The sequence below is a fragment of the Rhopalosiphum padi genome, chromosome 3, assembly GCF_020882245.1.
Source record: "Rhopalosiphum padi isolate XX-2018 chromosome 3, ASM2088224v1, whole genome shotgun sequence".
Lineage (NCBI taxonomy): Eukaryota > Metazoa > Arthropoda > Insecta > Hemiptera > Aphididae > Rhopalosiphum > Rhopalosiphum padi.
This window is the reverse complement of record NC_083599.1, coordinates 40,228,683-40,256,140: the sequence shown is the minus strand read 5'-3', so window position 1 is coordinate 40,256,140 and position 27,458 is coordinate 40,228,683. Positions and strand designations below refer to the sequence as shown.

Genomic DNA, 27,458 nt, shown 5'->3' with positions numbered 1-27,458 from the left:
CGTATTTATGCGTGTATCAATGTTATCTGTAAAGGAAACAGAAACGATATTGATTGAACAATAATTAAAGAATATGACGTCCGTATACTAAGCCTAAAACAGATTCACGCGTAGCCACGCGTAAATAATATTTAAATATAAAATAGCCATTCCACATTAGTCGTTTTCACATACTGGCTACTGTACATCGCACATACAATATTAATAGGTATATTACAAAAGATAATATAGATTATATATATATAGATATATTTATCTATTTCTATAGCGATAGTCCTATATAGTTAGGTTTACCTAATGTTTATGTTTTATTTCAAATTTGACAATATTGTGATGCCAGTTTAGTTAAATAAACTGACGTGACTGCATGATTTTAAAATATAAAGGTTATTAAGCTATTTATTATCATATTAGTTGCATAACAATTGTCTGGTTATATAATGTTTATAAAGTACTTGTGCCGTGTATAATAATTATAATTATCTATTTATGTAGTCTAACCTACCGGAGAATGAATACCAATTGTATCCAAAGGACCTTAAATTTAAAGTTAAACTATTATTTCGATTTACGATACCCGTGGCGTATAATTTAAAATTTTAATATTTTAAAAATAAACTAACCGCGTTCATTACATCGGGTGAGACTTATAACGCACCTAATGAAATCAATCCTTTGAAAACTATTATTTAAAGTTAGAGAAACGAAGTGGAGTGGCACCGTTATACACGCTTAAATGCTGGTTCTACTTGTTAATTATAGATCACTTTAAATATTTATAATAAGGGTTTTAACTTTTTATGGAACTTACTGCACTAAAACTTTTCGAAATATATCTATTCAAATTTTTAAAACAATATAAAAACGTAAATATATAAAAATATAACTACAACTATTAAAATAAAACTACGATATGAAGAAAATAATATTATTATGCATATCTTCTTTCAATATCCCCTCCATTAACAAAATTTTAAAATTTGATAGGTTCAACGTTTATGCATCATTTGTACAGAAATTTATACAACGTTTTATCTTTTATGCACAAATATTCATTGATATATCGCTAAAATAAAATTGAAGTGCATTGAAACAATGACTTCACCAAACAAAATTTGAAAATTTGATATAACATAATATATTACAAAAAACCCATAAACCATATTAATTCAGTACATAAGAAATAAATAATAACAACTTAATCCTGAAAAATCTTTCGTTCTTACCACTTTCCTCTCCCCTTCCCGCCAATAAAATATATAAATAATAATGTGATGAATTAAAGATAATAAATCAATTTAATAATGCATTATATTTTTAATCACCCTTTTTATATTATCGCGTTATAATATTAAACATTTATACAATTATATACGTAAAAATAATTATAATGTAAATATTATAAATATTATCTTTCGTTAATGTAAAACAAAAACAGAATAAAGGTAGATATATCTTATTATCTTAATATACATTCCAATAATCTTATTTCATAATTACTTTATATAATATATTATTACGGCAACAATTATTATTTATTTGAATAGTATACTTACTGATTTTTTGATTTTAATTTAACATTGATAAAATGACTGATAGTGTGATAGACCACAAAGGAAGATTTAATTATTTTTTCAACCAGAATTGATTGTGTCTTTATAGTCTATAATCTATATCCTTGGAAATCTCAGTGTCATTAAAACAATTATTGATAAATAATAATTTATTATAACTGTTAAGTGAGATCTATTGTCGATTTGTCCTATTTTTTTCTAAGATTGAAAGATTGACCTTCGTTTTTGAGTTGAGTAATATGTATATTTTCTGGTTTCTGTTGGAATTTCTGTAGGTATTTATTTCAATATTTAATTAGATATAGAATGCAATATACAAAAACGATAAATGTATTTAATTATTTTAATTATATTTTAAAACAACATATTCACTGTCGAATTAAGTAAAACACTATTTAACTATAGACATCAAGCAAATCTTTCTTAGTTTATCCTATAAATGGTATTTGCAGATAGCATGAAAATCATAGAAAAATTACAAATATTCAAACATAAGCACATTCAATAATTAATATACAAAATATATTTTTTTTTCGACGAACTCGAATCTATTTAAGTGCCCATAAATGTATTATTTATTTTTTATTTGTCTTAATAAATTTTCAGGTTCATTTACACATTATATTTTACAAAATTCACTGGTTATTACTTTAGTTAATAAATTCTGAATCCATGTTTGTCTTCATAACCATAAAAAATAACCTTCAAAAAAATACGGGTATTGAAAAAATATTGTATTGTATTTTTAGGTATTATCCAAGTTTCAAATATCCAAATACCTATATTGATTATTAAATTAACTACTAATACGAGAAAACTCAGTAGATACTTACTTTTTGTAAGTAAATATCTAACGTTCTACCTACTTATAGTTTAATAATATTCAATACATTATACATATAACATGAATTAATAATAATAAAAAAAATCATATAATATTATGACTTGGTTATTTGGAACTGATTGATTAAAGAAAAAAAGGTTTTTTTGATACTTTAAGATGTGAAATGGCCATGAACTAAATATAACAATTATATATTTCAATAGAAATTAAGGATTTTAATTGAAATGTCAGTTTGTGATGTTTAGGAAGTAAATAGATTTTTATTTTGAAACCAATTGATTTATTTATATTTGAGCCAATACCATCATACCGTAAAACAGTCTCCGCATGATATATTAGTTAGTAGTTACCTATAATATTATCTTAAAATTAGTCAACATATTTTGAAAACATCAATGCATATAATAAAATTCATAATATACGTAAAAGTGTATTCCCACGAATAATGTTTTTTTACTTATAATAAAAAAATGAGCATTATTATTTGTATAGTTTAAATAATATATAGTTAAATATATACTTAATTTCGTTCAAATTTATATGAAAAGAAAATAGTGCTTATAAAAATTAAGATTTTTTTGGTTTCAATATGAACTATACAAACTACTTATTTAAGTAGTTTTGTACTAAAGCTAGCTAACTCTACTAGCTTTATTATCTAAATAATTTTTTTTTTATCGACAATAATTGAATAAAAGCTATAATTTTAAAAATTTTAATTTTCTCATACATAATAATTAGCCCACGAAAAGTAAACATTTTATCATCTGTAGAAAATAATAATTTAAACATTTGATGAGAATATCAAGTATCTACAGTTATTTATTTTTTTTAAATAACAAAGTATCAAAAATTGTTTAAGAAAATGTACCTAGTTGAAATTGGGTAAAATTTGAATTTTAAACGTTCACAAAAACTTGATCTAATTTTTCTGTATACTTTTTTTTATTATAAGTTGAAAACATTTTGAGGACCTCTGTATTGATTTTTCAAATCTTAGATTTAAAAAGAAAAATGTTTTTTATACATATCTAATTATAGCATAATTTGCACATTTTTGAGATTTTACGAATTTCGTTTAAATTATATTTATTATATTATTATTTTTATACGCATATAAATAAAAAAACTTACGGGAAACCTTGTGTTAAATATTTGTATTTCAAGCATTATTATATACAGCGAAAAAATGTTAGTTGACATTTATAGAAACAAAAATTAAAAAGAGTAACATCAAAAATAAGTGCTAAATTCTCGATTCCTAAACATATTTTAATATATTACAATAAACAATAATTTAATAAGAATTTGGATATCTTCATATTGTAGTTTCCTATTTTTAATGCTGGCTAGTAAAATAATAAAATAATAACTTTTATTAAATGTTAATACGAACAACTATAGTTATAATAATAATAATTATTATTATTATTATTTTTACAGACGTACAGTAACTACGGAAAATAAATAAATATCTTTTTATCAACAATTATAAACATATATATATAGTGGTATAACTATATATAAAGAACGGATATAACGGGAAAATAAGGTGTTCTAAAGTTTGGAAACTTAAAATTATTGTCTAAGCTATTCTCATAAGGTATATTTTATTAACCAACATAATTTATGAAATATGAATAGGTATCTACATTATTGTATAGGTAACATTGCAGTTGTTATGCCACCAAAACTGTAACGATATAAAATAAACATTAATATTACGACCAAGCCTCAGATTTAAAAATTGTCTTGTAAAAAATACGAGGAAAAGAATTTAAATTGTACCTACAATCTACATTATTATATTATTATTTGAGTATAAACAATAAGACATATCATAGTTATATTTATATTTTTACAAATCGTAGCTGTTTCCGTATCAATTTTGATGAATATAATATGGTAGGTACCTATGTATGACTAACGTCGAATCCAGAATACGCGGTTACCTTGAAATCAATTTGAAGGTTAACATCTCGAGGCAAATCTACACTAAATTTTGAATATCATGCTTAGGCAACCACATACATTCTAACAATATAATTTTAAGAGGACGTCATACCCACGTGTGTTTTTTCTATCTTATTAACATATATTAATATATCAATATTTAGGTTCATTAACTTTAGAGTTTAGTTTTCTTCTATAGCTTAATACTAGAGTGAATTAACTCAAAATTAAGAACATTATCTGTGTTCTCTTTTTATTAGCTTTTAGATTATTTCAATTTTTAAACAAGTATTGAACATAATTAATTTTTAATATTTTACATAAACACAAAAAAAAGTTAAAGAATGACAGATTTTAAATTCTGGGAAGTTTAATGTAGGTACCTCCTACTGCAGATATGTAAATCCACATATTCTCATAATTTAAAAGAATATATAAAAATGCAATAAGTACAACTTAAGAGGTAGAACCTAATGTTTTTTTTTTGTTTTTATCTCGTACAATTATGTATTAAACGGACATATAATTTATTTATATAGAATACATTATCTATGCACGTACTACAAAATACATTCAATCAATACCCAATCCCAATAGTACGAGTATTTAATTCCAAAATTGTTATTTATGTAAATACAAACAACACAACTTTTAAATTTATAAAAAATTAACATCTTTTTTTTTAGCTACTATAGTATTAACTAACACTGCAATTAACATTTTACATTTATTTATTTTTCTTATTATGATTATAATATAATATTATTTTAGTTTAATAGGTTTCCGAAATGTGTTCTTTAAAGTCGATAGATAGGAATAATATATTGTATAGTTTATAAGATTTAGGATACTAATAATACGAGTAGATACGTATGACTTATAAATTACAACTTCGAGTAAAGCGTTGTAGTGCATAGTTCGACATTTACCATGATGTAAAGTTTTTATAAGTAGAGTGATTGACTGGATTGCTTGTATAGTACAAATTTGGGATGGTTTTACATAGCCCGAAATTTGAATCTCACGAACAGTAAAATATGAATATTATAATATAATATTTGTGGACTGAAAGTAATATGATTTTGTTATAGTTGGTACCTCACTATAGAAGTGGATCATAAAAAATGCATCATATAATATTAATATATTACATTTTTTTTAAATATCACAAAACCAAAATAGGCAGGGAATTGAAATTTTAAGTATAATTATTTATATTTTATAAAAAGTAAAATTATATGATATCAAATTCTTTAAAAATAGGTGAGTAATAAAAACCAGCTATTTATTTTAAGATTAAAATGTCATAATATAAAAATTATAAAATATAATACGACATTATTTTAGTTTCATAATTCAATAATAAATTAAATAGATAATTTTATTAGAAATAAGTCCACGGAAAAATAAATAAAACATTACAGAAAATCATTAATTAAAGAAGAACATTAAGACAACATTTTTATGTATGTATATTGATGCAATTTATGAAGTTGTGTATGTATATTAATTAAATCTTATATTATACGTATTATTATATGTACCTTTTTATAGTATGTATACAGAATAACTACAGACGTCATACCATATTATAATCACATTTATATTAAAATGTTTATTCATTTTTTTACGTGCGTAATAAATTAAGTATATATTAGATTGGGAACTATAGTTTTTTTTTATTTTTATTATTATTTGTTTACGTATTTATATCCATCGATTGACGTATAAATATATAGATAGAAAATGGTAGGTATTTTTACTTTTACTTTAAAGTTGTAAAAGTACGTATAATAGTTTACTTTAAACAAGAAAAAAATATAATGATGACAGTATTATTGTTAAGTTTTATGACAATTTTAACTGAATATTCGTCTCAATTTAATATTAATTTAGATGGCTGATCCTGTCGCTGCGATGTATTATTTCAAATTGCAACAGCTCGTAGCCAAGGACCGTGTAAATAGCAAGAGTCATTGCTATTATCAATACTCATGTAAATAGAATTTAGCATCATCAAGTAGATGGCAGATACGGATTACACACAAATTAAATAAAATGCCTGATCATCCCATAAAAATAATATTTTTTTAGCAATGTTTAGTGGTAGTCATGAATTTTTTGTGACCTACTATGAACAGTATTTAGAATTTAGATGAGCAATAGATAGTAGATACACAACAAAATTTAAAATATTTATTGATTTTAACCTTGATACAAAAATATTTAGATAACCTACTGCAGGTTAATAAATAATAAAATAATAAGTCACAAAATTCAAAATATTGTAATTATTATATAATATTAAATTTTTTTTTTTCATAACAAACACGCCATGATTTCAAAGAATCGATGTGAATATACGTAAGTCTATATAACATGATACCTATTTATTTGAGAAATAATTCATGTATGAAATCATGTTAGATTTTGATCGAACCGATAATGTACAATGTTATAGTACATTATATATGTTTATATTAGTTTTACTATAACGTGTTTTTTTTTGGATAAGTGAAAATTCTATAATTTCAACTAGATCCACTTTCAAGGTAATTTCTGGTTAGGTAAATCGAATCTAGTTAGTAGTTGGTAATTTGAACCTATATTCACGTTAGTATAACTTATAGTACAGTTCAATCTATCGAATTATGAAAATACTAATAATAATAAAATATGGTATACCTAACATAGGTACACTATTCTTAGATATAAACGTCTCTAGTATTCACAGGAGAACAAGACTGGTATTTTAAGTATTTTTAAGTATTTTCAAATATAGGATTCAGACTTTTAAAAAAAACTTCAATAAATGATATAAAAAAATGTATAAAATAATAATATATATATTTTTTATTTTTATCGATAATATATTTTATTTATTTATTTAAGTATGACTATAAGTTATACGTTAATTTAAAATGCATACGTAGTCGTGTTTTGGAAAGTATACGGAGCGGTGTATATCTATTTACATTTAATGAATTGTTATGTATATACCTGTGTAAAAATAGTAGTAATAGTACAAATAGTTACGCATGTATACCTCTAAATTTTTTTTTTTAATGTTTAGGTAGATTTTACACGGAATGAGATTTAAATATTAAATAATTAATATTCCAAGTAATTCATCTAATTAATTTATTATTGATTTTTGGAGAGTTGAATATGATTATATTAGCACTTCAGAATAATATAAGAATGTTTATACTATATTTCATCATTGCCATAAATTCATAAATGGGCGTGTATCCTATAGGACTCTTACAAAATACACCACTGTGCTATACCTAACAAATTATACTTTGATTATAATTCCTTAATGCCTTAAATCTTATGACTTAATTATATTTTATATTATCAATAGATAAATAATAAATGGTATAGGTAAATACTATAAATAAATTCAAGAAGTATTCCAAAAACCGATACCTACATAATATTTACATAAAAATTAATAATTTGAAATAATATGGTCTTCTAAATAATCATATGTCTACTCTAGGAATACCGTCAATACTACATATAGTAGACAAAAGATTGCTCGACAATTTATAGTGTACATTTTAATTATTGACAACTTTGTAAAAGTTTATTTCTGAAAACCTATTATTATTATTATTAGTATTGACATAGTTTATTTGGAGAACCTATTGTATATATATATATATTTGTGAAAAATTGAAATTAAAAAAACCTCATGACACTATCAATTGTCACGTTATTGATTGACCACTATCTATTGACAATTGACATGGATCTGTCTACGTCTAAATATATCATATATATATATATGAGTTTTATAGAAAGGAAAACGCATTATTTTAAAATAATCAACACTAAAATTCTAATGAACACATTTTTTCTATACTAGGTACATAATTTATGATTACAACATTACTTACTGGTCCACTACAGTCACAGTCTTCGTTAAATTTTACATATTCGCCGTCCTTGGCGTGCATTCCTGCAGCTACTTTCTTTTCAGTTGTTTTCGAGTCGATAAATTCAAGTGATGCTATTGAGTCAAATAATTTTATCATATGCCTGAAATATTAAATTATATATTTTAAAGCAAGTAGGTATACATATTTTTTCCTAATTTGTAAAAGGCATTTAAATTTTAAATAGTATGATGTATAATTAAATTTTATCATAGTTATATTTTTGTAATTTAGTGGTTGGGAGAATTTGGAGAAGTTGGTCGATAAAAAGTTTTTAAATTGTATTTTGAGAACACAGACGTATATGTAAAACAGAAAATCACAACGACCCAATCTTTATATTTTACTAGCCACTATAGACAATAAATAATTGACCACAATAATAACAACTTATTTTTATTAACACAGATTATATATTTTGTTCATATATTTATTACTACTTATGCATTTATGCCCAATGATTTTGAAATAGTTTCGTTATTATTTTATTGATTGATGAAATAATTGTGATAAAACTTCCAGTCATTTATTTTATAATATATTAATACCTACTTATCTAATATCAATGGGTAACTATCCAATTACGATTAATCACTAATCACTATAATATAAACGAATGTTATACATACAATATTTCTATTCATTAACACTGCCAATGCACAACTACACGTGTTTCTTATTTTAGCAAATTAAAAAAAAAATTATATTATTTATTATATAATTTAAGTAATAAATTATTTCTGTTTGAACTATTTCGAAATTGTAGAAGCTTTTATTAGACTTTTATTTTAGAATCGAAAATTGTATATAATATTATTTAATAAAACAATATAATATAACTAAATAATTTAGATGTTATCAAACGTATATAATATAAATATTAATTTAAAAATTAAATCGATCAAAATGGGAATATATTATATTATATATATATGTGTGTGTGTGTGTGTGTGTGTGTGTGTAATGTATTATTTTAGTAATAAAATCAGATACATGATACCTTGTATAATTGCTTAGTTAATACATTTGAAAACTAATTATTAGTAGGTAACTATTTAGATAATTATCAATACAAATTAATACACCAAACGACCTAACTATTAAGAACTAACCATGGTTATTTATAACCATTTAATGATTTAAAAAAGCATATTGGTATCGGATATGATTACAGATTGAATGTTATATGAAGTGTTTTTTGTTCAATAAATTTACCTCACGACTAAATCTGGATTATTTCCATTAGACAAGATATCTAAAAGATCAGCGGCGGACACAAAATAAAATCTCGGAAACGCTAAACGTTTTGTTTCTAAATATTCTGCCAGAGCTTTTTCACATAAAGTTAAATGGCCGTGTAGATCATCCAAATGTTTTATTAACCCGGGTTTATTTGTAGCTTCGATCACTTTAGGTGTTTTAGACATGTTTGCCATAAGTTCCTGAAAATATTTGAATAAAAACTGTTTTAATTCAAATTCAATATTAATCTAAAAAAAAAAAAAACACATGATAAACTTACTTTAAATTCAGAATCAATACGAAAAAATCTCTCTGAATCTTCTGGTAATTGTTTACGAATATCATCCGAACTCATGAATATTGATTCTAAATGCATCCATGTTCGTTGCACCTCGAACCACGAATTTATTACTTGATCAGCTATACTTAACTTTTGTTGCCAACTAGAAACTTCTTCCAAGAAAAATGCCACAAACTTCGAAGTCATTAAATTTTGTAATTGTACCTTTGAATATAATATAGGTAAACAGAAACCAATCAATAATTTGCTAATCATTTTTAATATACAATAAATAATGAACTAAAATAATGTAATAACAACTATTTCAGTCCAAATTAATATTCATTATAAAATGTCGATAAATATCAATTACATATGCGATATGCATATAATATATTTATTATACGAGTATACTAATATTTCACGTATCCGATAGTATATTTTATTTTTACAACTTATAATAAGTTTTATTGATTTAACTATATGTCTATATCTCAATATATTATATTATGACATTGTATAATATTATATTTAATGGATAATTTGAAATTTTTGTTATTGTGTATAGACTTACATATTACCAAAAGACAATAATAATTATAACAGACTAATAAATACCTATAATGATTATTGATTAGGTAATGAGTTTGATCTGGTAATTCAAAATTGAAATTTTTTAATGATATTAGTGTATCGTTATATTGTTATGAGTAAATGAGTTTATAACAATTGTACGATTTCATGTACACAAACAATTATTTATCAACAATCATTACCATAATAATATACTATTAAATAATATTTACACATTGTATTATTCGTATAATTATTGAAAAATGTATTAATGTTTGCAGTTTTGTAATGTAAGTAATGTGGTTCCGTGAATTCCTCCCTCCCCGACTTTGTCGAATCGATCCGCAACAATATTGATTTGAAAATTGTAAAAACCATTTTGCCATTAAGAGGCCGTCGTGGTAAAAGTGTTACGTATACAACGCTCAAGAGATGGCGTTGAATTCCATCTCGCCGCCGTCGCGGTAGGCCGTAACCACGCCCATCGTGTACGCGACGGGGTCCGCGTGTTGTAATCGCGGGAGAGGTACATTATTATTTCACGGACGGTCGTGCTGAACGTTTCGCATCAAACGTCATTACAGGCCGTTACGTAAATTGTCGCCCGTGAATTCTATACGGTGCGCTGGCTCGCTACTAGCTCGCAAGTCGCAAACCTATTTTTTAATTAAAGCTCCTGTTTGCTTAAAAACATTAACCAATAAATTAAGCCTACAAATTATTATACACCAGAACTCGATTTATATTTCTAACCCAATTACTTTTTAAAATACATGTGAAATAATAATTTCATTACAATTAAATAGATTTTTTAGCAATAGTGTTGCGTATTTTACGTTGTAACTTATAAGTGACATGAAACAATTTTTGTACGATAATATTTTAATCTCCTAAATAAATATTAGCAACATTTTAAATAGTTTTGATTAATAAATATTGGTGTATTTACTTATTTTAATTTTAAACATATAATACCTACATAAAATAAGTATAAAAAATGTTATAATCAGGGCTGTGAATTTATTGTTTTAAAAATCATAAAAAAATTAATTTCAAAAATGTTATTGACATTTATAGAAAATAACCTAAAAAGTTGGTAACTGAGTATATCAGTACACAACTCAAAACAAATCAAAAATTTTTGAAATTTTTTTCACGTATAGAAAAGGCTAGTATAAACATAAACATTTAGTGAAAATTTCATATGTTTACGATCATTTGTTTTAGACTTACACCAAAAACCAAAATCGATTTTGTCAAAAACCGATTTTGCGTAAAAATTCTCGTTTTTTCTTAATTTTTATTTTGTTTTTTTGGGCGCTTTTAAGAACTATATTGGGAAATTAAAATTTTGACCTCCCAAAAAAAAAAAAAATATAGGTATATAAAAAAAACACATCATTGTAAAACCAATACATTAAACTCTTGCTCCGCTCAGAATCTAAAATTTTAAAATTTTAAATGTTCGTAATCAACTAGAAACAAGTCAAAATGTTTTGGAAATTTTATCAAGTAATTGATAAATATACATATGGTTTACATTTTAAGTGTCTAAGGTTATTCGTTTTTCAAATCAAGTGAATATATCTAATGTAAAAATTTCAACTTCAAACGCTCATAAAAATGTAATTTGACTTTCCGGTAGAGATTTTTGTTTTTGATAAAACTAAACAAACTTATGAGGAATCTTTTATTAAATTTTCATGAATTTCTAATTCGAAATAATTTTCACATTTTCGTTATTTTTACGTCTTTTGTAAAAAATCGAACTCTAAATGCTAATAAAAAAATAGACACTGTATTTTTAATATTTTTTAACTGATATTCTAACAATATATATAAGGAGCCTTGTATTACATTTGCAAGATTTTTGACCCAACGAATACAATTTTATTGACATTTATAAACAAAAAAACTAAAAAAATTGAAATTTGAAATTGTCCGTAAATAGCTCAAAACGAGTCAAAATATTTTAAGTATATTATTATGTATAGAAAATGAGAATATAAACATTTAGTTAAATTTTCAAGTATTTTCAGTTATTCGTTTTTGAATTTCAATAAAATAAGAAAATCGTTACATGAGAAATGATGGAGTGAATATCCAATGTCATAAAAATTTGATTTCGAACACTCATAAAAATTCAATTTGAATTTCGAATAGAGATTTTTTTTATAAAAAATTAGACGAACTTACGAGGAATCTTGATTAAATTTTCAAATCATAGATTTAAAAAGAAAAATTTTTAAGAATTTCTAACATAAAATAATTTGCTCATTTTTTTCAATTTTATGTATTTTATATTTTGTAAATTAGAATTTAAATGCTTATAAAAAAAATGTAGCTATGTATTATTAATATTTTTCAACTACTGTTAGAAGCCTTTTATTAAATTTTCAAGCTTTTTTACACAACAAATCAACAAATAACATTTTATTGACATTTATAGAAAAAAAACCTAAAAAGTTGGAAACTGCAGAGTACCTATATATCCGTAAACAGTTCAAAACAAATTAAAATATTTTGAAAATTTTATGGTGTATAGAAAATGATAATACAATATTACAGTGTACTCTCGGTAACTCAAAGTTCACGGGGAAAAAAATAATTGGACTAACTACAAATATATCGAGTTATCAAAATTTTAATGTAGAGGCGTAGCCAGGGGTTTTTTATGGTGGTGGGGCTAAATAATTTTAACTTGAGTTATTGAAATTCAAAAACAACAACAAAACAAAAATATTGAAAATATATTAACGTTGATTTGCCGTTAACATATTTACTATTTTAAATAATTAAAATTTGTAAGACAATTTCCGTATTTAAATTTAAAAAGGGTGGAAAAGCAAGTATCGCTCTGCTGTATAGTAGTGATGGAGAGTAGGTCACTATAATGGATGTGTTAAATTTGAATACAATGACAGGTATCATTATTGTATACGAAATCGATTCTGAATGATGATGGAGATAATTTGTCAGTCTAGGATTATATTATATTATTAGCTATATTTAAATTGTAATATATTGACATATCGTTATTATTTTACGCAATTTCGTAAAATATTTAATTTCATACGCTCGTACATTTTTTTCTACATTGTCGCTGGAGTTTTTTTTTTACAGTGATTTGAAGAAAATAATGTTATAGAGAACCTTGTATTGGGTTTTAGATATAAATCACTTAAACATTATGAATTTTCAACTTAAAAATATCTTGCAAATTTTCGCGATTTTGACATATTTAGTAAACATTTGAACTTTACATGCTTAGCTTATAAACAACAATTATGACTAACAATTTTTGAATTTTTTTTTACTACGCTAAGTGCAACTTATTATAAACCTTGTATTATATCTATTTAAAAAATTTTTTGAAATGCCAAATTTTTTTTATTGGCATTTCAAACAAAAAAACTTAGACATAGGTACATCGAAAATTTCAATTGTCAATAAATAGCTTAAAAAAGTCAAAATATTTAGACTTGGTGAAAATTTCAAGTATTTAAAATGATTTTTTGTGTTATACAGCAAAACAAAAAAAATCGATATTTTCGAAAATTGATTATGCTTAAAAATTCCCATTTTTCCGTTCCTTTTTTAGGTTTTTATTTGACGTTTTTGAAACTACTGGAAATTTTAACTCACCAAAGTATCATTTAGATTCATTTTCCATTTCAAAGAGGGGCTGAAGTTAAAAATTAAAGCATTATTTCTACTCCTTTAAAACGTGATGACATACACGAAAACAAGTTGGTGCATTTGGGAAGGTATAAATTAAAAATTCCTAGTAATTTTCTAAAGAGCAGGGAAAAATAGACATTTTCACGCAAAATCGATTTTTGACAAAATCACAAAATCAATTTTGGTTTATGGTGTAACTCTAAAACAAATGACCGTAGATACAAGGAATTTTAACTGTTTGTTTGTTTTATATTATAGAATTTTCTAAGCACGATAACATTTTTAAAATACTTAAATTATTTTTTAACTATTTACTTTTTAAGTTTCCAATTTTTTTAGTTTTTTTTCTATGAATGTCAATCAAATATTATTTGTTGGGTAATAAAAACTTAAAAATTAAGGACGAGGCGCCTTATATAAATTATAATAATTGAAAAATATTAATAATACATTTTATACATAGTCAGTAATCACATTTTTTTTATAAGCATTTAAAGTTCGAATTTTGACAAAATATAAAATACAAAAAAATGAAGAAAATGTGCAAATTATTTTGTTAAAAATTCATAAAAATTTTTCTTTTTAAATCTAAAATTTAAAAATTTAATACAAGATTCCTCGTAAGTTTGTCTAATTTAAAAAAAAAATTACCTCTACCAGAAACTAAATTAGAATTTTTATGAGTGTTTGAAAAGTTCAAATTTTTACAATATTGGTTTATTCACTCGATTTATTATGTACCTAGCGATTTTCTTATTTTGTTGTAATTAAAAAAACAAATAACTGTATCTAGATATTTTAAATAATTTACATTTTACACTATATGTCTATTTTATCAATTGCTATACTTGATAAAATTTTCAAAACATTTTCACTCTTTCTGAGCTCTTTACGGACATTTTCAATTTTTTCAATTTTTTATTCAATAGTTATTAATTAATTAGTTATTAAATTTGTTGGGTCAAGAAGCGTGAAAATTTAATTCAAGGCTCATGTAGATAAATCGTTACAATAGCATTTGAAAAATATTAAAAATAAATGGGTACAATTTTTTTTATAAGCATTTTAAGTTTGAATTTTGAAAAAATTTGTTAAATTTTAAATTATTTTGTAGTTAAAAATATATATTATAATATATCAAGGCTGACTCTCCGTCTTCGAGTTTTTCTTATACAATGATATTATATCATTGAATTCAAATTTAACACAATAATCCAGTAAGTATATAGTGACTCACTTGTAACCTACTGTAAAGCAGATCGACACCCACTTGCCTACCTTTTTTTACTTATACAGTTATACTAATTTAAATTTAAAAAATTTCGTCTTGAATGTCAATACGCTAATTTTATAGAACAATTGTCTATAATTGAAAAAAAAATTGTTTAAATCGTACGTTTTCTAGCTGATTTGTGACAATTTTACGATATAGTATTATGTCGTAGTTCCATTTTGCGTAAAATACGATAGTAAATAAAATTACGAATTATAACATCGAAAAATAAAATAATATTATTTATTGACAAAATTATTATTTTCGTATTGACGTACTTGGCTATTTATAACCAGTGCGCGGCTACGATAAATAACCAGTTTTGACCTATGGTGCGGTACGGCTGCATATGCAAGCGGGGTGGTGGAAGAAGTACTATTTCAGAACGCTGCCGCTGTATTCGCTTTAGCAGCACATGACGACGGCAAATTCGTAATTTTTTTGCCAAAAACATGCTTTCGTACTTCCAATAGTACTCAGGCCTCGTTGATCGTAGAAACATGATTTTGGTATCAAAATAATCACGAGAAGTTGTACTAAATATTCTTGGAACAGATTTTCGATATCTAAATTTGCCGATTTTATATGATTTTTTAAAAAAAAGAAAAATTTTACAAATTTCAAACACATATAAAATTGGAACGAAAAAAAATTTTAAAATTCTGTTCCAAGAATATTTAGTACAACTTCTCGTGATTATTTTGATACCAAAATCATGTTTCTACGATCAACGAGGCCTGAGTACTATTGGAAGTACGAAAGCATGTTTTTCGGTCGATTTTTTTCTACTGGGACGGCCTCTTAATTTGTAATATTTGTACAGAATAGTACCAACAAATTGGAATTCGATGTACAAAACACTCAAAACTTAAAATAAATGTAACAATTATAGTAATTTTTTTTTACGTGTGTATTATTGTGTGTAATATTGTATTATAAATTTGTAAATAATTTCGATACAGATATCCGAACTGAATATTTTTACGAAAAATTATCCAGGTGAAATTAAGCCGAAATTAACGATAACGAAAAAATTACCACACAATGTTATAACTAGTAAGATCATTTTAAAAGTATAAAATTAAATTGAGGTGCCCAAATGGCCGTGTATCCGTATATATTATCTATAGTCATACAGATAAGCACTAAACTGGTATTTTCGTTCTCATAAAATATGAATCCATTACCTATATAATATGAGTATAACCGTGTAGGATGTGTAGCCGTGTGGCGTGTAGGCCTTTCCAAATACAATTTAAAATAAAATCAAAAGTTCAGATAAGAAATAACAGTGTACTATTCGCATTGTTTTATCATTTTAATCATTCTATTTTTCTGTGTGACTGTGTCAACTATAATCAATAATAATATTATAAGGCCGTTCAAGTTTATTCATATTGTATTAATTTTTTTAATAGATAATTTAGCTAAACAAAATATTAAAATTTCGCCATCATTGAATGGACAATTTTTAAAATTTTGTCTCATGAACCAAATGTGTCTGATTATGCTGTAAAATTATTGTGTATTATATACAACATAATCTAACCTTCGGTGTATTTATTATTTCTGGTATAGTAAATAGTAATGTATTAGTCGTAGGTACATTTAAAATATGTATTGAACTATTGACTTATTCTATTATTTATATTTATAACTTTATATGTATTTATGTATAGATAGTTAAGTGCATAGACATTTAATAGTTAATACAATTAAATTATTGAAATATAAACTATCATGTATCTTGTCTTTTGTATCTAGATACACTAAATGCATGTATCATCAGGGTTGCCATATGTCCCGGTTTTCCGGGACTATCGCTGGTTTTTGTACCGGTGTCCCAAAAATAAACTTCGGGATGCCTATATGTCCCGGGTTTATCAAAAAATTAAAATTGTTTAATTTCGACAACTTTTTCAAATAATAATTGTAATCGAGTCAAAATGTTATTGTTAACGAATAATTTATAAATCAATGATGCCAAATCCATAGGCTAAATATAAAATAATAATATAGTGTATAACATTATAACCTATTGTGTCGTTTTTGTAATACATACATAAGGTGTACGTCCCGTTTTGAACGGGACAGTCCCGTTTTTTGAATCTCTGTCCCGTTGTCCCCTGGGAAATGTTCGGGACGCTAAAATGTCCCGTTTTCAAAAAGTAGACAAAAAATATAATGAAAATAAATGTTCGTTAACAAAATATCGTTTTTATTATTTCTTATTTCTTATGTGTGCGTGTGTGCATGTTAAAACAAATTTCTTCAAACGAAAAATATACAAGTATTGTATTATTATTTAATTACCTAGTAAGTGTAATAAGTTAATTTAATTTTTTTGTCCTTTAAAAACATTATAAGTGTCACAGAAATTTGCTAATAATATTATTAAATTAAAAATATTTGTTTGTAACAAATAATTATGATTTTTTTTTTGTCCCGTTTTGATTAAAAAAATATATGGTCACTTTATACATACACATACCCAATGGCTAATATAATTCAATAATATTTATTTATTAATTAATTTATTATTTTTTCTATCTGTCGACTGTCCCGGATTTGATGAAATTATGGCATCATGATACTTTTTTTTAGTATCTTGCCCGACCCTGGGTACAAACACTACAAACTATACAGTTGAATAATGATTGTACACTTGCAACTTTTTAAATCATTACATACCTACAATTTTTTTCAAGTTATTATATATTTATATTATTGCACTGACAAAATAAGTCAAATAATAGAATTTTATCATAACAATAATTATTAGTTATCTTATACTATTCTTACACTTTTGTTTATTATGGTTTATTTTGAGATATAATAATATAATATATATTTTATATACCTAGTGGGTTTTTATACCCATGCTTCTTTATATACGTAGAAAATATTATATTATATTATCTAAACTGTCTCTGATATCATACTTTGTCGGAACTATTATTATAGTATTAAATAGTGATCACTGATCAGTGAACAGTATATGATGTATTGTTGTAGGTATACAATTATTATTTAACTGAATAGTGTATATCTACACTACTGGATTATATACACATTATAGTAAATAAAAATAAAATATTATTAAATCTTTATGTAAGGAAATTCCCAAACTTTAAAATTCTATAAATTATAACTGGTGGATAAGGTATTGGTGAAAACCGACGTCACCTGCTGCACGGAATATTACATAGTATAAAAGTCATTATCGGTAAAATATTCTGTAGTGATGACTTAAGAAATCACTAAGCAATAAGACTATTTAATTTTTTTCATTAATTACTAATTTATTATAACAATGTAACTTATTATGGGTCAGTAATCAATAATCATATTACTCATATTGTTATACGTTTTGATTGCACATTTAATAAAAAATAAAAGGACAACTGCGATAAACGAGACCAAATTCCAAAGATCCCGGTTTGATGGCCTTATAGACTATCGTTAGTCGTTATATAACAATTTAACACCTTAATATTATACCATGACCTATTATTTCGCAACATTGAAGAAATATCCAACATAACTTCAATTAAAACTTGTTTTTTATTTATAGAAGAGTATAGAATTGGAAATAAATTTTATCATTATTCCATTTGTTGTAAATAAAAAAAAAAGATAACGTATTTATAGTTAGTATGCCTCGTATTAATTTTTAACAATAATACTATAGTATGGTTTAAATAAATCACGTAATTTCCATGGAAGAATAATTTAATTACTTTAAAATATTAATATATGTGCTCGAGAAATTTTTACTAATAACTATAATAATATTAAAATAAATATAACCCAACATCTTCTGAAGTATTAGTACCTATATATTAAAGTTGAATAACTTAGAAATTACTCAATTAAATTTCGATGTATACATCAACATTTTCCAATAAATTAACTAAATAATTTACAGTTAAAAAAGTTAGTTTTCTAGAAAAAAGAAGATTGTACAGGACATTATTTTATCATTTTTTTTTTTTTGAAACAGAAATAAGCAAGAGGTTTTTAAAGTAAATTTTTTAGTAAACATTAAAATAAATAGCTCACTTGGTTTTCTTCAAGTGTTTCAATCAGCTTTTCACTTGCTCTTAACAAACTGCATCCTGTACGGCTATGAGTTTCTTGATAAAATTCCATAGCGGCCCAAGTTGTTTGAAGCTCACGTAACATTTTTTCCATAGACATTTCTTTTACGGCTTTATCAACTATAGTCTTTACATCGTCTTCACATTCATGCAAGTTTAATGCTAATAACTCAGCTAAGGTTGTGCCTTGATCCATAACAAACTTAACCTAAAATTTAAATCATTTAATTTAAATAGATTCTTTCTAATTAAATTTTACCCATTTGCATTTTCAAGTTGTCAACTACAATTACGTTTTCCCTATTAATTAAAATATATACAATATACGTTTAAAGTATAATAGTGTCAATATACGTAAATTAATTTTAGAGGTATAAATTTATATGATATTTAGACAAATAAACAATGTGTTTTTTTAACGCAAGACACTTATTTTTCAGGAATTTTTTGTGTTTTGAAAACTTGTATAAATAGTAAAATACAACATTTTTTCAAAAATTAAATCTTTTACTATATTTTATCTAGAAAATTTATTTTAAGCTCGATTGTTTATTTATTTTAATTTCTCATACTGAAATGGTATATTTTCCGTAAATGTTTATAATTTTTATAAAATATACACTTTAAAAATCATAAAAAAAAACATGAATGTCCTACGTTAAATAACTCAAATGTTAATTATATAAAATGTATTTAATAAATGTTTAATTTTACTTATTACTATTATTATTTTACTATTATTTAGTTGTAGGTATGCTACAAATACATATAATTTGAATGTTTTTACATTATAATTTTATATATTTTTTTTTATTTAGCCCATGAGTGATTCCAAGGCAATACGCAAATAATAGGACGATTCACAATGCATACAACACACACAAAAGACAAATACAATTACAACAAGCAACGCACAGACACATCGTGTTTCGATTGTTTACTCACATCATACGCTTCAGGTAAATCAGCTAAAGTCTGTAAACATGTTTTAGTATTGATTTGTTCAATTAGGGATTTCAAATAACAAAAATTAACTTTATCTTACTTTTGTAGAGCTCATGAGTTGTTTCCAATGACGTTCGCGAATCGCCGGGTTTTGCAGTTCACCGACAGCCCTCAGAGATGTTACCATATTCTTCACTGTAGCTTCTAAACATGTATAGGTATCCCACGATCGCATCTCTTTGTCCAACGCTATAATATATCACGAGTAGATGAATGGATGGACTTTGCAATTTTATAAGCCCAAGTTAATATTTAATACAATTGCTTATAAAATACACGATTTCTCTAACAACGTCAGTACGACGAATGCAAATATATTTCAATTATATACGATAATAAAGATAATATAGTTTTGTACCTATGTATTTTTTATAATGTATTATAATTTATTATGAACAGATAAAGAGTAATTAATATTTATAACAAAATACCAACCTCTAATTTCCTTTGCGAATTTTTTACATTCTATATCCATGTTTTCAACATCGACTTTACGCCAAGGCGTAGTTTTCCAATCGTTTATACATGAATGAACTAGATGAACATAATCCCAAAGTTGCTGGAATAATTGTTTTTAACCACAATCATTAAAATACTTATTTTATATTCAAATTACAAGACTATATTAGAATCACTTTACGAACTTTCAATAATTTTAATTCTTTTCTGCATTGTTTAAGTAGTTTAAATTCCGGAACGTTCACTTCGAAGAGCGACGCGGATTCTTGTATTTGAGCCATATTCATCTCGAAATCTATTATTTTTGCGTTGGCGTCATTCAATACAAAATATGGATAAGGACAATCGTACCTACATTTTCATTAAATTGAAACTGAATTTCGTCAATCGCGTAATGAACTTAATTATCACAATAACTTATACATTGTCATTTATCAATATAACAATAATAATATAGGTAGATCATTTTAATGTGTAATTATTAATTAATTTATTTTTACCTAAAAATGTTAGATTTTTTGAAAATTTCTCTAAAAAAGTTAATTCTACTATCAAAATGCGATATTCTGTTTCGAATATTATTGACTTCAATTGCTTGCAGAGGAGCTACTTGTTGTTTGATATTAATAGCTAATTTGCAAGTGTTGTTCCAAAGTTCAGGAAGCTCCTAAAATAAATTATTACCCTTATAGTAATTTATTTTTTTTTATTTAAGTATAAATTGTAAAATATTTATTGATCTTAAACCTGTAATAGAACGTTAACTTCTTCCGATAGTTCCATGTCATAATATTTCAACAATTGTATTGTATCTGTGAGGGGTTGGAACATTTCGTCTGTTGTAGATTGTCTTTCTTTTACATTGTACAAATAGCCCATAACACTAACAAGAACCTCATAATCTCCCTCTATTACAGGTTGCATCAAACCTCCATCCGCGTCTTGTATGAACTTGGCCAAATCAAATAGACTTAAAAAAAATGTAAAATGTTTAGATAATAAGAATCAAATTTAACTTTTAAATCAAAATAATAAATAACAACTAAAAGTACAATGAAGAATATCTGAATTATTCAAAATACTAATAAATTGTCGATGTATAAATAACACGTTTTACCTATTTGTAACAGTATCCATTAAATGTTGTTTAAACATATGACTCCATTTGCATACAGTGTTTAATAACGCTTGTTTAAAAGGTCTCATATCTACTTGAAACCATGAATCGAATACTTGAACAGATTTTAACTGTTCAATTTCACAATAAAGACTTTCAAAATTGTCAATCTAACAACGAATGTGAAATATGTAATACGAAGGAATATTTGTATACGATTTAAAATTAATAGGTATGAAAAAAAAATGTTTAATTATAGTTTAAAAATAATATATTATACTTGTTCCTTAAATTGATCCATTGTAGGATTCACAATAGGTGGGGAATAAGTATCATCAAGTGACATATTTTCATATTCTTCGATTGAAAGTGGATGTCCATATCGTAAAAAATGTTGCATATAAAGTTCTCGATCATCCAACCATAAGTATGAATAGTTTTCAAAATTTACACAATAATCGTTTGCCTAAAACCAAATGTATTAGTAGTTTCAAGAATATACTTATAAAAATAAATGTAAATTAGTAAATTACCTCTCCTATCACTCGAGTTACTGTATTCATAATATCTTCTTTCATATCACGAATGTCAGTATTGCAATTCATTTCTTCCTAAAGTGTTTGAATAAAACATTTTCTTAATTTTTTTTTTAAATATCAATATTTATATAATAATATAATCAAATTATAACTCAAAATCTTATATGTTTAGCTTACAAAGTAATCACGATCATTGTTTTTGTCACAAATCCGTGGCATCAGCTTAGAAAGTTCAATTATTTCTTCGATTATCTTTTGAATGATGGAACAAAAATTACCTTCGGTATTCGAATCTAACGAGGGCGTAAAAACCAAATCCGGTTCGTGTAACTCGAGACAAGCCTCAAATAATGGTGCATTCGATACCCCCGGGATCATATTCTCTGCTATATAACATAAGCTGAAAATATCAGATGATCGAAAATACAATATTTTTACGTCAATGAACAATTATCTTATTAATAATAAATAGTTTTTTATATAGATATATATATAATTAAATGTTCACCTGCATCCTATAGCGTTCAACAAAGCGTCCGCTACAATGGAATCTACGAAAGCCATATAATTTTGCCATTGCTTGACATTCGTTTGGTCTTGCATACCAAATAATACGCAATTTTCTTTAAGGAGTTTATGGATTTCCGTAGCAGCTTTTTCAATTTCTTTTCGTCTATGTGGTATAAATGTATATAGTTAGTATCTACTGTATAGTGACGAGTTGCCAAGTATAATAATATGTAATTGCTATTTACGAATAGTTATTAATAGAGACCGTATCGTTATATGACAAATTTGTATATAAAATACTAAAAATTAACCATTGTATAGCAATACAATAATAATATTATGAGTACCTTTTGGAAAATCTTTCAACGCGATCGTCCATTGCCAATAGAGTGTCTTTTTTATTATCTTTTCGACATAATACCGGCAGTCTGGCCCACGAACATATTGCCGACCGCATCCGTTTAATATTTTCTTGTGTCTTTTGTACCCTACGGTATAATTTATATACAAGGTCTTGAACACTTCCAATGTACTCGTTAAGACCTAACATTTTTAATTTGATTAAAAATTGCTTACATAATCTAATACTTTAGTAATATTTTTTCTACGTATTAATAATTATATATAAATATATTTAGATAAGCGTTATATACCTTCAGAATTCCAATTTAATGAATATTCCCCTTTTTTAACTAATTCATCGATTTGTTGAATCTCTTCTTGAACCAACTGAAACTCAATTTCTCGGCTGTTGTTCCTCAATTTATTGTAACTAATATTAATGTATAATTAGTTTTACTATTAGCTGGTATATATAATAACAATATTAAAAACTAAACTACATAATAACTAGCATACCATTCTTTTGTGTTATTAAGATTAATGCAATATATTCTATACGTATCTTCACGTTCGTGAAATTGTAATGCTTCAATAGGTATATCATTCAATTCATACGAGCGGAAATAATGAACTTCTCTCAATATCGCAACCAACTAAAAATATTAATATTATTATCGTGTAGATAGGTACTCGTTAAATATCGAATAATAGAAAATATATTTTATTCACCTCTGGATGAAAGTTGAGTTGTAACTCATTACACTTGGATCTACGATCAAATAATGGTAACTTTAATAACTCTTCACATCTTTTTGGTACAGTAACTTTCCAATTATCTATTAATTCTGTTTCAAGTTTATTTAATGAAACAATCATTTCATCTACCTCTTTTATAACTGATTGGGCCTTTTTAGACTGTACGATTCTAAAAATGTATACAATTAATTTGAATAAAATACAAGTAAAATAGTATATTACGGATGATCAAGATTTTTAAAACATTGTATTGGATGCTCAACTCTAGCTTTAAGTGTTTTTGACCATTTCAAGGAACCCGCTATTGGTGGCATAAGCTTATCGACATTTGCTGAACCCTGGGTTTTTATAGCAATTAATTGGCTCTCAAATAAATTCTATAGACAAATCATAAATATATAGTAATTAAAGTTTAATCGAATTTTTTTAGTACGTCTATAGTTATACTAACTTTACAAATTGTAACTTCGTTAGACAACATGTTCAGAATTTTACCATAACTACTTGTAAACATATCTTTCATGCCAGACCGATCCATTACGACACCCACAATTTCAATTAACTATAAAATAATAATCTATGTTCATAAATTCATAATCAATATTATATTATTAAAAATAATTATTTTATCTTATAATTTACAAATATTCATATAATATGTTTAAAAATAATAATTATACTATGGTAAATTTTTCGTAGAAGTACCTTAATATTATGTCTATATTATAAGCTATAACTCCGTTTCACCAGTACTATTACTTTCAAATTTTAATACCAAAAACCTTGACAGTATTATATAATTTTTTTAATATAATTTTGTCAATTCAGTAGGTACACTTATATATATATATATATATATATAGGTAATAGGTACCTACTTACACAAAATGTTAACTTGATAAAACTTAAATCTTGAATTTTAAGTCATAAAATAAAATTAGTTCAAGTTTTAGTTGAACTAAAATATTTGAACTATATCTATATTATTATATTAACATATTATTTATTTTAAAGTGTTAAATATTCACAATTCAAATAAATAAATATAATTTAATCTTATATAATTTACTGTAAACAAATGTATTACTAATGTTTTTGAATAAGTTTAGAATTCGTGGTTTAAAGTGTAGGTAGTGTACTAGTGTGTATGAGAAGGGAGTGGGATTTCACGCTCGTTATAATTTAGCATAATAATAACCTAAATAGCTGTGTAATTTGACATTTGCATAGTACTATATTACTATTATATATTTTTCGTGCATTGCATTTTGTTTCAAAAACACTAACCTTGAAAACACTGTCTAAATTATGACTATCTTCAAACGCTTGACTAAGCGTAAATGCTAAGCGATGGTCTAAGTCCTTGATACTCTCTTTAAACTGTTCATAATCTACTTCGAAGCGCTCGTCTTCTGGTTCAAGAACATCGTATGCTTTGCTGGAAAACAATGAGAACTGCTCATTGAAATCTGAATATATTTCAGTTATACGAGCACTGAGCAATCGACCTTTAAGTCCGCTAAATTCGATCCTTTCCAGTTTTGTAAATTCAACAACCGTATCGAAAAACCACTACCGAATAAAATAAACGTTTGTAAACAACCATGATAACGTGAAATTTACCTACTCGCATATGTAAAATAAGTTGGTTAATGGTTAGATAATATATAAATATTAAACATACTTCAATTATCTGTAATCTACGAATAAACAAGTCTGTACGGCTAAAAATTATGTTTGGATGGAAAGTCCACAAAAGTGCAGTTTCTTCATTTTCGAAATATGACGGTAAGTTTTTACGATAATCGTTGAATATATTCCTTAAACATAATTTTACATAAATTAAACATAAACACACGATTATTGGTTATTATACACAAATATTAACGATAGCAAATCGTTTTGACGCCGTACCGATTTTGTAAATATTTCGTTATTTTTTTTTTTTTTTTGAAATCATGAAATAAAATACATGACAATTAATTAATTATTTTTTTAATAACTTCTTTTAAAAAATATGTTCTACGCGTGTTTTATCCCATAATTGTTTATTAAATTTAAATTTGTAATATGATTCGGAACTTGTTGCACTTAAAATTATCGAAATTTGCACTTAAAATCATCAAAATATGCTTAAAAATATGCAGTTAATTTTTTATTTTGTTTTTGAAAACGCACAAAGTATATAAAAATTATAAAAATAAAAATTTAAAAATTAGGTAGGTACCTACATTATTTATTATCGATTAACGAATGAACACATACTACTTTTCATTTCGACGTATAATTTAGAATATAGATGCCATTAGGTTTTACCATAACTATACATCTGTCGATGTTGTCGATAAAAAGGTATTGATTCTTAAACAAAAAAGAAACTATCGTAAATAGATGTACGAGTCATATTATGTGATACGATAGACAACGACCTTAATTTATTTAAAAAAATATTTCTAGTGTTTTTTAAATATGATTTTTCCCGACAATTTTACACAAATACAAATTTAAAAAATGCAAAATATGCACAAATATGCTCAAATATTATACAATTTTCCTAAACTATGACGAAATATGCAAATTTAAACTTATAGTATTTAGTTTCGCCATTTCATAAAACAAATGTATAACTCATCCAGAATAATCTATGACCATTACAAAAAAAAACATGCAAATGCAAGAAGTTCCGAACTTTAGTCATAAGCTATGTGTATTTCTATTAAACTCAAAATATAAGGCTAAAACACTAGATTATAAATTATATTTTTCGGTTTTATTTTTAAAGCTACAATCCTGAACTATTAATCATTTTTGATTTTATTGTGAATTTAAAAATTAAAACAGTGTTACCTAAACTTTTCAAAAATAAATATACAATGACGGACTCTCAATTTTGTTTCATGGATATCACTTTGAAATATTGATGTTGGGTCCAAGTATCGAACTGCCTGTGGGTAAAGAACATTAGTAATGGAAAATTATTATGTTCCGATTTAAACTTTTATGCTAACCTGTGTGATCAATAAATTACATATTTGCTTTAAAAGAACAATAATCTTGCCGGAACTACAGTAAAATCGAGATTTGGACCACACTAAGCAAACGACATGCATCAGCGGACTTAAACATACGGCTATATCACCGAAATCAGTTTCTTCTAATAATTTAAAATGCTTTTGCAACGGTTTCAAATAGCGAACGATATCATTAGCCTCTTCCAGCGCTGGATAATCGGGGGAAAAACAATCACACAGAGAGTTATGGACAAA

General features: G+C 25.1%; 1 protein-coding gene across 1 annotated transcript in view; it reads right to left on the bottom strand.

The window, feature by feature from the left end:
* Positions 1-27,458, bottom strand: part of LOC132926979 (dynein beta chain, ciliary) — a 75,626-nt gene that overhangs the window by 39,588 nt on the left and 8,580 nt on the right. The window contains exons 7-31 of the mRNA XM_060991419.1: positions 27,201-27,412; positions 27,040-27,137; positions 25,877-26,012; positions 25,480-25,764; positions 24,644-24,754; positions 24,415-24,569; positions 24,166-24,361; positions 23,953-24,089; positions 23,748-23,866; positions 23,442-23,637; positions 23,093-23,257; positions 22,762-22,984; positions 22,579-22,656; positions 22,326-22,511; positions 22,046-22,215; positions 21,676-21,898; positions 21,429-21,595; positions 21,114-21,279; positions 20,905-21,028; positions 20,510-20,658; positions 20,410-20,439; positions 19,427-19,672; positions 9,838-10,062; positions 9,531-9,757; positions 8,277-8,418 (exon numbers count right to left, since the gene is read on the bottom strand). Coding sequence (XP_060847402.1) covers positions 8,277-8,418; positions 9,531-9,757; positions 9,838-10,062; positions 19,427-19,672; positions 20,410-20,439; positions 20,510-20,658; positions 20,905-21,028; positions 21,114-21,279; positions 21,429-21,595; positions 21,676-21,898; positions 22,046-22,215; positions 22,326-22,511; positions 22,579-22,656; positions 22,762-22,984; positions 23,093-23,257; positions 23,442-23,637; positions 23,748-23,866; positions 23,953-24,089; positions 24,166-24,361; positions 24,415-24,569; positions 24,644-24,754; positions 25,480-25,764; positions 25,877-26,012; positions 27,040-27,137; positions 27,201-27,412 — 4,166 coding nt within the window. The remainder of the gene's footprint in view (positions 1-8,276; positions 8,419-9,530; positions 9,758-9,837; positions 10,063-19,426; positions 19,673-20,409; positions 20,440-20,509; positions 20,659-20,904; positions 21,029-21,113; positions 21,280-21,428; positions 21,596-21,675; positions 21,899-22,045; positions 22,216-22,325; positions 22,512-22,578; positions 22,657-22,761; positions 22,985-23,092; positions 23,258-23,441; positions 23,638-23,747; positions 23,867-23,952; positions 24,090-24,165; positions 24,362-24,414; positions 24,570-24,643; positions 24,755-25,479; positions 25,765-25,876; positions 26,013-27,039; positions 27,138-27,200; positions 27,413-27,458) is intronic.